The sequence below is a fragment of the Trachurus trachurus genome (assembly GCF_905171665.1).
Source record: "Trachurus trachurus genome assembly, chromosome: 12".
In the NCBI taxonomy this organism is placed as follows: domain Eukaryota; kingdom Metazoa; phylum Chordata; class Actinopteri; order Carangiformes; family Carangidae; genus Trachurus; species Trachurus trachurus.
The window spans coordinates 3,877,036-3,889,852 of record NC_139908.1 but is presented as its reverse complement, the minus strand read 5'-3'; the positions used below and the strand labels follow the sequence as shown (position 1 = coordinate 3,889,852).

General features: G+C 43.5%; 1 protein-coding gene across 1 annotated transcript in view; it reads left to right on the top strand.

Annotated features, from left to right (window-relative positions):
* The window catches only part of gfra2b (GDNF family receptor alpha 2b), a gene marked incomplete at both ends in the record, with an annotated part of 142,685 nt that overhangs the window by 61,585 nt on the left and 68,283 nt on the right, over positions 1 to 12,817 (top strand). Inside the window, 2 exons of the mRNA XM_083983968.1 lie at positions 9,813 to 10,012; positions 12,204 to 12,391. Of these exons, the coding sequence (XP_083840094.1) occupies positions 9,813 to 10,012; positions 12,204 to 12,391 (388 nt within the window). The remainder of the gene's footprint in view (positions 1 to 9,812; positions 10,013 to 12,203; positions 12,392 to 12,817) is intronic.

Below are 12,817 nucleotides of genomic sequence, written 5' to 3'. Positions count from 1 at the left end.
TAACGGCAGTAGCTAAGCTAAAGGCGTAGCAAAGCTAACATCAGGACGTCATCTGTTAAAACCCTCCCATTGTCGGACACAACATGAAACTACTTCAGTTATAATTAAGATATCCGCTGGAGAAAATATTTTTTTATGGACCGTTTATTGAGTCACTGAGTTATTGAAGACACCAGTAACGGCTAACTGCTAACAGCTAATGGTTAGCCCAGCTAGTCTACGATAACCATGACTAATTACAAAAACATGCACACAGAAATAGTCATGTTTGTCCAATGATTAGTTGTATAGACTTTACAAACATCAGATTAGTCTAAACGGTGATAAAGTGACGTGAAAAATGTGATTTAGCCTAGCTAGTTTTCTACCCGAAAGAAACAACAAGGTTATTCCCCCTATTAGCCATATTCACAGCGTCGCCATCTTTGCTAAAAGTCATCACTCGGATGGAGACTCCAATTAGCCGTCCCGTAACAACCGTTGAACGTTCCGGTGTTCACCACAACATCTGATATCGGCTAAAAATACAATAAGCTTGTTAGCATCTTCCAGGCTTGAATAACGTTAAATGTATCTGAGGTGTGCGTCGTTGACTATCCAGAGTTTTACTGCTTTTCTATCTTACATTACATTAGCAAGGGTGTCATTTCAACATTCACGTTACCGTTAGCTAGCGCGGATGTGGAGGTGGACGGATCAATGTGACAGCTGAGTAAGTGAGTTCGATTCCCATGTGAAACCAGTTGTTTAGTTCTTCGTAGCTCCGTGTTTGAACTCTTGTTTGTTCGTCGCAGGTTTGAGTCTGAGGAAGCTGTACTGTGAACGGAGGCGTACGTCTCTCTGTGTCCGTGGCCTTGTAGCCACCATGTTTCTGTTCTCTCCCCGTGTCTCAGCGGAGCGAATAAACGAGCAGGTAAACAAAGGAGGACTCTATTTAAGGGACTCCCCAGGACACGGACCAGACAACTGCTCCAGAATCTGAATATGAATGAGGCTCATTTACTGCTCCTGCTGTGTTGTTGTTGGTAGCTCACATCTGCACGACAAGAAGAGCGTCAACCTCCTCCTCCTCCTCCTCCTCAGACGTCTCTATTACCTGCATCTGCTGGAGAACAGAGCAGAAATTAAAAAAAGATTAAATATACGAAACGTTTTAAACTCCTCCTCAGTTTCCCTGTCAGGTTGTGAGTTGATTTAAAGATTCATGGAGCAGCAGGAGAAGCAGCAGCAGCAGATTTGTGCGACATGTTTGCAGCCTGTGAACCAGGTCTCTCAGCTCCTCTGGCACTTTGACTCTTTAAGTTGTGCAGGAACCAAAAAACTTTTGATTGAGGCAGCTTTTAGTTTTTTCAGCCCGAGGATCTGAGAGCAGCTTCGAGTGCCGACGTCTCTAAACCTAAAAGCTAAAACCTTTAGTCTGGCTTTGATCACAGTGATTTATGGCCGTTATTTATTTGATTTAACCATTTAATTCACAGAGTTCAAGCTTTTTTCAAGTGTCTCTTAACCTCTAGTTGACTTTATTTGTGATGGATTTGTTATTTTATATTCATCTGTGACTCAGATTTTATTTTCTGTGAGCCTGCATGAAAAGAGCTTTACAAACATGATTGAATGATTGTAATTTACAAAAGAAGCCGTTCATCTGTCTGTCATTTTGAAGGAGGAGGAGTTTTCATTTTATCAGAGGACAAACAGGCAGAGACAAACAGTCACTCATGTATAAAATTATGTTTTCAGATCCTTTATTCCCCTCAGCCTGTTCTCTCCTGTTACATCGATCCGCCGCCTCCTCGCTCTTATTAACCTGCACAGACCAGAACTGATGATCTGAATCTGCAGAAACACAGAGACTGAACCAGCACACATCTGCACCAGTGTTGGGCACGTTACTTTAAAAAGAAAGTAATTCATTATAGGGGACATGTTATTGAAATATCACCTTTTGAAGGCTCTTTAACATATATTTGGGTGTTTTCCTTCTGGCCCTCAAAATGTGAGAATTGACAAAAAAAAAGTAATGTTCAGGCTCCTGAGGTTATAATCCATGTGGTTTTATGAGTTGTACAATGATGACATTAGTTTCCAAATTTGGATAGTAGCCTACCTGTGAGTACAGGTACCTGTAGAGGGGGCGGGGCCTGGTGAGCAGTGGTTAATTTGCATTTAAAGGGACAGACACTGAAGCCGTTCTGTTTAGAGTGGATGGAAAGAGCTGTGATGTTTGATGCTTGGGGTATTTTGACTGAAGCATGTCACAGATACGTCTTTAAGGAATTATTTTAATTTGTGGACAACGGGCAGAATATATCTAGTTTAAGGTTACTCGTTACTTTCCCCAAAAAGTAACGGAGCTACTATATTATAAAGGTATGTAGTGCCACATTATGTAATAATGTAATACATTTTAACCTCATGATGTAATTACACCACATTTTGTAATAATCTGCCACATTTTGCAATAAGATTCTTGAACGCATTGTGTAATAAACGTTGCCACATATTGTAATAAGTTGTTACACAATGCACCGAATTATTACAAAATGCGGGTGTTGCACTTTTTTTCCATGAAAAACAATGTAATACGGCACAGTATGTATGTATGTATGTAACAATATATGTAAATATGTAACAACTTATTACAAAATGCAGCAAAGTTTATTACATATTGCATTTAAGAATTTTATTACAAAATGTGGCAGATTATTATAAAATGTGGCGTTATTACATCATGAGGTTTAAATTTATTACATAATGCGGCGCTACAAGGTAACTAATTACCAGAGAAAGTAACTATTGTGTTCGCCCCCCCCGACCTCTTGTTCTGAGTTGGTTAGCTCCAGATAAAAGTCTTTTTTCCAACCAGTTATTAAACTGGAAAAACGTACACTTTAACAGGTGTATTATTATTTTGTGACAGGACTTTTTATTCTTTTATTGTCAGTAACGGTAGCTGTGTTATAACAGGGGAATAGTAACTTTTTTGAGTAATCGTTATTTTAAAATAGTAGCGCTGTTAGTAACGCGGTTATTCCCATCACTGCCCTGCACAGAGCTTTAAGCTTAGTTCCCGTCCAGCGGTGGCAACGTGCCTCATTTCACAGGATCAATAAAAGCTGGATGTGAGGAGGTGCGAGCTGCTCCTCCGAGACCAAACACACTCATTTAACTGACTCACACTCAGGCAGGAAACACTTCAGCGGCTGGAGAGTTTATTTATGGGGCCTGGAAGCGCATGTTTTTCTTTTTTTTTTCCTTTTTTTTCTTTCCCGTGTGTTCCCTGAATGCATCATCAGAAATTGCTCTACACAGGCGGTTCCTGCACGGCCGACCTCGGTGCTGCTGCTGAGAGCCGCTACCTTCATTTAGCTTTCTGAACATATGCAGCTAAATCCTGCTGCACGTTCAGCTGCTGCTTTGTCCGACTTCAAAGCTGCTGTGGACGTGGAGAATGGGAATGTTCCGGCTGTCCTGTATAGGAAGACGAGCCCGTTGTTGTTTAATCTTCTCCCTCTGTCAGGGACGAAGACGAGTGGAGCTTCCTCCCAAAAAAATTCGGCTGAAAGTCGACGCCTCTGAACAGTTTTTTATTCTAACTTTAGAGGAGTGGAGGGAGGCTCGGCTGCAGGGAGGTCCAGGTGGGAACGTCAGGCCTCCTGCAGGTGACGTGTGTGACACATGTGGAGGAACTTGTGTTTCTGAAATCAGTGAGAGTCAGTTGTTGTAAACAGCTGTTTGTTCTGTGCTCTGCTCTCTCTGTCCTTGTGAAGCGTCTTAAAAGCTCCTCCATATTTTAATTCCTGCATTAAACTTTGATGCCGCAGCAGCTTCCTGCCTCCTGTCCTTTGTTGACGGGGAGTGAGACTGACAGATGGATCTGAATCATGACGCCTCACTCCAACAGCCATGTGATGGACCGATCATCACGGTCTGGTTGTTATGCTGCGTTCGATTGCACTCGGAACTTGGAAAAATCTGTACCTCAGTGTCGGAAAAGTGCAATAGAACGGCCCTCGGGAATTCGGGTAGGATCCAAGATAGATAGATAGACAGACATCTTTATTGGCAACATACAGAATGTTTTAAAAACAATAAAACATACGTCAACACAACTGCTACCAAAGGGATAAAAACACAAAAAAAGCCATCGGCTTATTTCCATTGTGATCCCAGAAAGAAGCCCGACTTTTAGTCTGTTATGTGTCGTTTAAAGCAGAAGTAAGCGATCCGGTCGTTTTGGCTAACTTCCTGTCAGCCGATGGAGTAGCCCCCGCCCTCGTCGTAGATCTATTGGTCCTCGTCCCTACGTCACCACATTCACGCGCATCCCTTGGCTGCACACACAGCCCTTCATGCCGTTCTCTCTTCTCATTCGATAAAGCTTGTAGGATACAAGGAAGTATACAAGAAGTTTTCTCCTTTCAGACCAAACACTCTATATAAGTGATTGCTGTCGGAAGATAGAACTATTTAAGACTTATATTAAAGCAGAAGTGAGTGGTCCGGTCGTTTTCGCTAATGCTGCGTTCCAGGCAGGCTTTTGAAATCGTAAATTACAGCTTCAAGTCACAACTTACGACTTTGTAGCGTTTCAGGCAACCCACTCGTGTTTTTCCGACCTGTTTTACCTGTGAAAGTCACTATAACGGCCACTCGTAACTTCTGACCTGTGAACTCGTACCAGATCGAACTGGTACCACTTCACGGTCGGAAAAATACGAGTTTCCTTGAACGCACCATAACAGTCCTCGTCGCTACGTCACCACATTCACGGCGTCCCTTGGCTGCACACACAGCCCTGCATGCCGTTCTCTCTCCTCATTGGATAAAAACTGTAGGATACGATAAATGTTTTCTCCTCGACTCAGAGCAGAGCAGAGGGACTGACAGACCCGTGTTTCAGTCCAAACACTCTATGTAAGTGATTGCTGTCGGAAGATATAACTATTTAAGACTTATATTAACACAAATATATCACTTACTTCTGCTTTAACACAAACATTTCGCTTACTTCTGCTTTCATTTAGCATTTGTGTTACTAAAAGCGTAGGATTACTTTGTAGTGGTATTTGCACTCCCACTCTGATAATTAAAGAGTTTGTGTGAGCGTAGTAAGGATGAAAAAGCACAGTAACAGTGCATCAACTTGCTGTAGCCGGCCATGTTTTCCGAGGTTGTGCAATGAAACACATTTATCTCGGAAGTCGTAATTTCCAACTCGGATCTTTCCGAGTTCCAGTGCAATCGAACGCAGCATTAGTGAGTGAATGATTGACAGCTCAGGCTCCGCCCCCTTTTGTCTCCTTCCTACTCGGCTGCATAAAGTATAAAGTTTAGATTTGGTTCTCAGTTGATGGACGTCTCTTTGCTTCTGATGCAGCGTGACAATCGTTGTTAATCAGTCGGCTTGTTAGCAAAGTGTGTGTGTGTGTTGTGTGTGTTTGTGTGTGTGTGTGTGTGTGTACATCTCGATCAGGTGACGATGTGACGACTCCCTGAGAGTCGAGTCGATCCAGGATCTGGTTTCACTCTGCAGCTGCTTCTTTCCTGGAAACATACAGCTACAGTGCTATTTATCTATACGGCTCAGGGCTGTGTGTGTGTGTCTGTGTGTGTGTGTGTGTGTGTGTGTGTGTGTGTGTGTGTGTGTGTGTGTGTGTGTGTGTGTGTGTGTGTGTGTGTGTGTGTGTGCGCGCGTGTGGCACACTGCCAGTCGACATCTGAGTTTTCAGAACAACATGTTCCATTAGAGCAGACTTTGTCGGTGATAATAAAACACGCTGAAGCTCTACAGCGCTGCTCATCTGGTAAACTCCTACATGAGGAGCGTGTGTGTGTGTGTGTGTGTGTGTGTGTGTGTGTGTTCAGTCACATGATCACCAAGGTTACCTTCAGGGCGAAAACAACACGGTGTGAAGCTTGAACCCAACACACTGATACTGTAGGAAATCTCACACACACACACACACACACACACACACACACACACACACACACACACACACACACACACACACACACACACACACACACTGTGGTCACGTTCGTGTCTAATTACTTGTGACATCACAGACGGAGGTGATGGCAGCTCTCAGCGCGGCCGCTCTGTCGCCTCTCTCCGTCTCACTGTGATGATCCACGTCGGCTCAGAGGCTAAACACACTCTTAGTGGTTCAAACCCCCTGGTCCTGGTCCTTTAAAGGGATAGTTCAACATTTTGGCAAATTGGCCCCATTGCCATAATCCCTATAGTCATAGCAGTAGGTTCGTTACCTTTAAAGCAGAAGTAAGCGATCCGGTCGTTTTGGCTAATGCTGCGTTCCAGGCAGGCTTTTGAAACCGTAAATTACAGCTTCAAGTCACGACTTACGACTTTGTAGCGTTTCAGGCAACCCACTCGTGTTTTTCCGACCTGTTTTACCTGTGAAAGTCACTATAACGGCCACTCGTAACTTCCGACCTGTGAAGTCGTACCAGTTCGATCTGGTACGAGTTCACGGGTAACTTCCGACCCGTGAACTCGTACCAGATCGAACTGGTACGACTTCACAGGTCGGAAAAACACGAGTTACGGGTTGCCTTGAACGCACCATAACAGTCCTCGTCCCTACGTCACCACATTCACGCGCATCCCTTGGCTGCACACACAGCCCTTCATGACGTTCTCTCTCCTCATTGGATAAAACTTGTAGGATACGAGAAAAGTTTTCTCCTCGACTCAGAGCAGAGCAGAGTGACTGACAGACCCGTGATTCAGACCAAACACTCTATAGAAGTGATTGCTGTCGGAAGATATAAATATTTAAGACTTATATTAACAAAAATATATCGCTTACTTCTGCTTTAATTGTCGGTGCAAGCTATTTTTAGAACGGCGGAGCAGAGCCGCGAGCTGCTCAGAGCTACGCTACGGAGGCTCATGGGATTTCTTGTTTTCGAATGAATGAATGAGTGTTTATTTCGATCACAGCATCAAAATGTCAACAAAACAAATTCGAAAAGGGTTGCGGCTGAAGCAAAGCTTATAGCTGCCGCACCCTCCTTTCTCATTTCATTATAAAAACCATAAGCAGTCTTGATCGGAATGTTGCATATGCTTACACACATACACACATACATACATATACCTACGTCCCCCACCGACCATTCTATATCCACAAACCTTCACAACTCTAAAACAAAACAGGTCGAAATTTCCTACGTTACATTACACAATATCAATCCTCAACTACAAACATACGCTAAAAAACAGTCAGAATCAAACAAACAAGAAAACTTCATGTTTGTTGCAAAATTAAGTTAATTATTTCCCTTCGTTGCTCTCTACATTTTCAATTTTGTACTTTTCAAAAATATTATTTTTAAACATTGTTTTTAAATGGGCAACATTTTTACTATCTTCCCTTCCCTCATCAAACTCATCAAATACACAATCCAACAACTCCACAACGCTCTCGTGGACAAGTTGTGACCTGCACATTCACCACGCTATGAGATAATAACACAACGTTACCAGACAGAGTTGTTTTAGAGGGAAATACAGAGACTAATTGATGAAAAACTGTCACAACAAAGCTCCGCCCCCTCACCACCTGGACCCACCATCCAACAACTTTGCAGGATTTTTAGTTTCTCTGAGTGTTTTATTCTGAAATCTGCTCTATTTTGTAATTGGATCACTTTAGAGAACAGCCACTTCTGATTGGCCGACACCGACCTGTTGTTACTAGAGCTCCAGAGAGAAGCTGAAGGAGAGAGAGGAGATGGAAAACTATGGAGCAGGTCAAAAAAAAGAAGAAAAAAGAAACTCCCAATAGAAATAGTGAGTGGAATGAGATGTCCTGTCATCTACATCCAGAGAAGCAGCTCCATCAGAACCTCATCAGCTGCAAGATCACAGTGTCTGAGTGAAGCATCCTCCTCGTCCTCCTCCTCTGATGAAGTCTGTCACCTCCACAGAGACAGTGGTGGTGGTAGTGATGGTGTTTGGGGGGTCAGTTTCATCCAAGTTTTAGTGTATTTGATGTGGTACAGGACTGAATTTGAGCCTTGTCTCCGGTGGCGCTGAGGTCTGAGATGTGTGATGTGTGAATGTCACATCACAGTGTCAAGTGTGACCACACGTCTGCGGACACCACAACGTCCCAATCACACAGTGACACACAGAGTCTCACAGAGGAGGCGACTGCAGAAGGAGAAAAACCTGTAAAAAGAAAGAAAAAAAAAAAAAAAAAAAAACCTGGAACACGACGTCTCGGCTCTGAACTCGTCCTGTTGCTTTTCTCATCGGTGAAGCAGCAGCGATGTCGGTCTGAGCTCATCAGAAAAACTTCAACCTCAAGTCACAGCGTTGTCACGACTGAGATCTCAGTGAAGCTTAAGGCTCTTAAGGTTTCTGAATACAGGCTGTGTGCATTTCTCTGTGGACTGAGGCTTTGGTACTTTCACAGTATTAATATAGAACCTAGAGCTGCTTTATAATCACACTACACATGGACATCTACCTTTATACTGTATGGAGCTTTAATACAAACATCTACCTTTATACTGTATGGAGCTTTAACACAAACATCTACCTTTATACTGTATGGAGCTTTAACACAAACATCTACCTTTATACTGTATGGAGCTTTAACACAAACATCTACCTTTATACTGTATGGAGCTTTAATACAAACATCTACCTTTATTTTGAAGGAGCTTTAAACATCTACCTTTATTTTGAAGGAGCTTTAAACATCTACCTTTGTTTTGAAGGAACTTTAATACAAACATCTACCTTTATTTTGAAGGAACTTTAATACAAACATCTACCTTTATACTGTATGCAGCTTTAATACAAACATTTACCTTTATTTTGAAGGAGCATTAACACAAACATCTACCTTTATTTTGAAGGAACCTCAATACAAAGGTTTAACACAAACATCTACCTTTAATTTGAAGGAACTTTAATACAAACGTCCACTTGCGGTGTCCACTTGTTGCTGAGTCTCCTCTCTTGACCCTGAGTGGACGGGACAGTTTGACCCCCCCAGGTGTTCATGGTGAAGTCCATGAGCCCTTGAGCAGAGAGCTGCTGTGATGGGGTGGTGGAGGTGGAGGTGGATCTGTTACAGCTCCTCGTCTGTTCTCCATCACTTTATTACAGACCACTTAAGCGCCACTTGAGATGCTATCAGCTGCAGCTCACACAGCGAGCGGCCTGTTATCAGCAAACAGCAGCATCATGTGACCACGTGAGGCTCCACCGGCTCTGGACCGGTTTACTCTCAGTCACTTCCTGCTCCGAGACCCGACTGCAGCTGCAATGAGATTTATCAATGCAATCACTTAAAACACACTGTGAGGGTGAAACCTGAAAGAACTCGAGGTCTGAAGACCAGGACCTGGTTTAACTCGAGGTCGGCAGCTGCCTCTCTTGACTCGGGGGTTTTGTTTGGGCTGTTTATTGTGCTGCTGTTTGGAGAAGCTTCACTTTTACCCTCCTGACTCCTATAAATATTGATTTTGAGATGTTGTTTTCAGATTCAATTAGATTCACCAGAACTCTGCTCAACCCTGCGAGGCCATACACACACACACACACACACACACACACACACACACACACACACACACACACACACACACACACACACACACACACACACACACACACACACACACACACACACACACACTGTGATGAATGAATATTACAGGAGGGAAACAATGTAAAACATGCACATGAGGTGAAGAGATGTCACAGTGTCTCTGTGTTCATAACTGTAAATCTTAATTAAATCTCTTTTTTTTTGTTTTTTCTTCAGATTCGTCTTTGTCCAAGATGAGCCCCTGCTCCGAGGCGGGGAAACCCTGTAACCCCTGCCTGGACGCGGCGAAGGCGTGCAACCTCAACGACACGTGTAAACGCTTACGGTCCGCCTACAACTCCATCTGCAGCAAGGCCACGCCCCCGCAGTCCCCGATGGCCAATCAGGAGCCGTGCAGCCGGAAAAGGTGTCAGAAGGTGAGAGGAGAGGTCGTTTATTCACATTCAGTAGTTTAGTGTTTTTATTCTTTGGAGTAAAGAGACTGCGAGAGGTTGAGTTAATGTTTTTAAACATGAACTCATACAGAGCTGATGGATCCCGACAGTTCGGGCCGTGATGAGTTCATGACTCCAACACTGAAGCTAAACTCTCATTTAAAGCTAAAAGCTCATTAACATTTCATTTCCCTCCTCTTCTCTATTCATGACTAAACGAAGTCGAAGCTGTATCCTCTCCTAAAAGCCATAAATGTGATTTATTTTCCTCGTCTTCGTCTTTTACATAATCGTCCTGTGGCGGCAGGAGTTTTGGGGGGGAATTAATGATTTGACCTCTGCTCCGCTAATTCCTGCCCCGGTGCTCTGGTGAATCCACTTTTGCTGGTAAACAGCCGCTGTGATGTGAAATATAATATAATAGGCTATAATGTGTGTCTGAAAGCCTCCAAGATTATAGAGTGAAATGTAATAGTTTATATATTTTTCTGTCTTTGTGTTCACTCTGCAGTAATTAAAAAAAAAAAAACATGTTTCATGAGGAGAATTACAGAGCTAATGAGCAAAAATGAAGAAGCATTTTTATTGCATTTAAATGTGTAATGAGGAGGTGGAGGACCAGGTGTTTATTTCTTTTACAGACTTGTAGATCACAGTCGATGTGAGCCAATGAAACAATGTTTGATCACCAGTGTTTATTATTGATCACCTGGATCAGTTTAGATGTTGTAAAACAAACACAACAGTGTTGTCTGCAAAGAAAAGAGCTTCTCGTGCAGCTCGACATCACAAACCATGCTGCTCCATTAATGCAGATTATCATCATCATTATTATAGTGACTCACTGACATCAGGGCTTCTGTCAGCAATGGAAAACAATCAGCGGGGTCACACGACTGCTCTGATTGGCTTATCTGCTGCATCACAAACACCACAGAGTTCAGGGATGAAAGAGCGACGTGCAGCCTCCAAATAAGTTTCAAAAACACACAATCACAGATCGAAGTGTCTCAAACTGAGGGTCCGACGCTTTAACTGGTGCAACAACCTCAGGATGAGACGTTAAATCTTAACTAGTGATAGTTATATAAAACTCTGAGTGCTTTAATGGAGGGAGATGAGCTAATGCTAATGCACGCCACAAATAATTTAAAGAGGAATTATGCAAGATTTGTACATGCAAGATCTTAGCCTCCGACCTGGTGTCCCACCTTTCATCCCTGCAGTGCCATGACAGAAACGCGCCACGTAACCTGTCAACTCTTGTTTTTGACAGATAAGACGACACAAATATAATACGTCATCCACCTCGGTAGACATCGCCTTCTGTTGGCCTTGTTGAAAACAAATGCATATGGTCACACACAGAAAATAGCAACCAAAACAGCAAAAAGTGACCAGACTTGCATAGTTCTCTTTTAAAGGGACACTGTGTAACTTCTCCTGTTATCTATTCAGGAAAATCGATTATTTGGTTCTTCAGTCTGTTTTTCATTCATCAGTAATCCCCCCATCAACAAAGTGAAGTGTTCCTTTCAGCTCTGAATGAGCCGTTCATATCATTCATATCTCCATGGAGCGGGTAAGCTCGGTGCTGCTGCCATGTGGTGTCGCCATGTTTTTACGTTCAGTGGCAGCGTGACGGTAGGAAACCACAGAAACTCAGCGGAGACACCGGAGGAGGAATGGAGCGTTACACTGATGCTGCATTCACCTGCAGTCGGGCAGACGGCCGTCGCTAACAAACCAGATGTCATTTTAGTCACAGAAGTCCAGAGAAAGACGGTAAAACAATACCACATCGCCATGACAACATGTTGTCACGTGTATTGTTTTGCCTCGTGCTGACGGACCACTTGTTTACATAGAGGCTTGTTTATGCCGTTATGTGCAGCGGCTGTCGTCCGTCTGCCATCTGCCCAATTTCACGTGAATGCAGCATGAAAAATACGACTGAGTTGCTTGCGATATACAACCACAACGCTAGATGGGAGGAATTCCTACACAATGTACCTTTAAATCACTCATTCATTCAGCGTTTCCAGCTCCTGTAGTAAATGAATCTATATAAAAAGGAAAACCTTATAACATTGAGTATTTTCTGTTTCTTTAAATTCAGTCTTGCTTTTAAACCTGTACAGATATAAAGTTTTGTTGTTGTTGTTGTTTTCAGGCGCTGCGTCAGTTCTTCGAGCGTGTTCCCTGGGAGCTGAGTTACCCGCTGCTGTTCTGCTCCTGCCCCGACCAGGCGTGTGCCGAGCGCCGCCGCCGCACCATCGTCCCGTCCTGCTCGCACCAGGAGCGCCACAAACCCTCCTGTCTGGAGCTGAGACACATCTGCCGCTCCGACCCGCTCTGCAGGTGAGAGCTGCATGCGTGGGCCTTCAGCTGGCCAATCGGGGTGTGAGCTGCTCTGTGTTTCTTCCATTTTTATTTTATTTTTATTATTATTCACACTGTTCAGCTTGATGCAGCTTGTTTCGCTGATTATTCTCCAGCCAGAGGAGGAAGCAATCAGTGAAATCAGCTGCTCGAGTGTTTAATTGGACAGAAATCTCGCAGACACTTGGGTCAAAATTGCACTTTTGATTGATAACTACTGGCTTTAAAGGTTAGAGACTCTTGAGGAGGGTGAAGTGAGTAACTTCCCCCATCCTCATCCTCCTCCTCCTCCTCCTTCCTCCTGCTGTGATGGCAGCTGAGGTGCCCTTGAGCGATTGATTGGTTGACTTCTCCTGTATAAATATATGTTCGAGAAGCAGGAAGTGAAGCTCTCAGAGGAGAGTT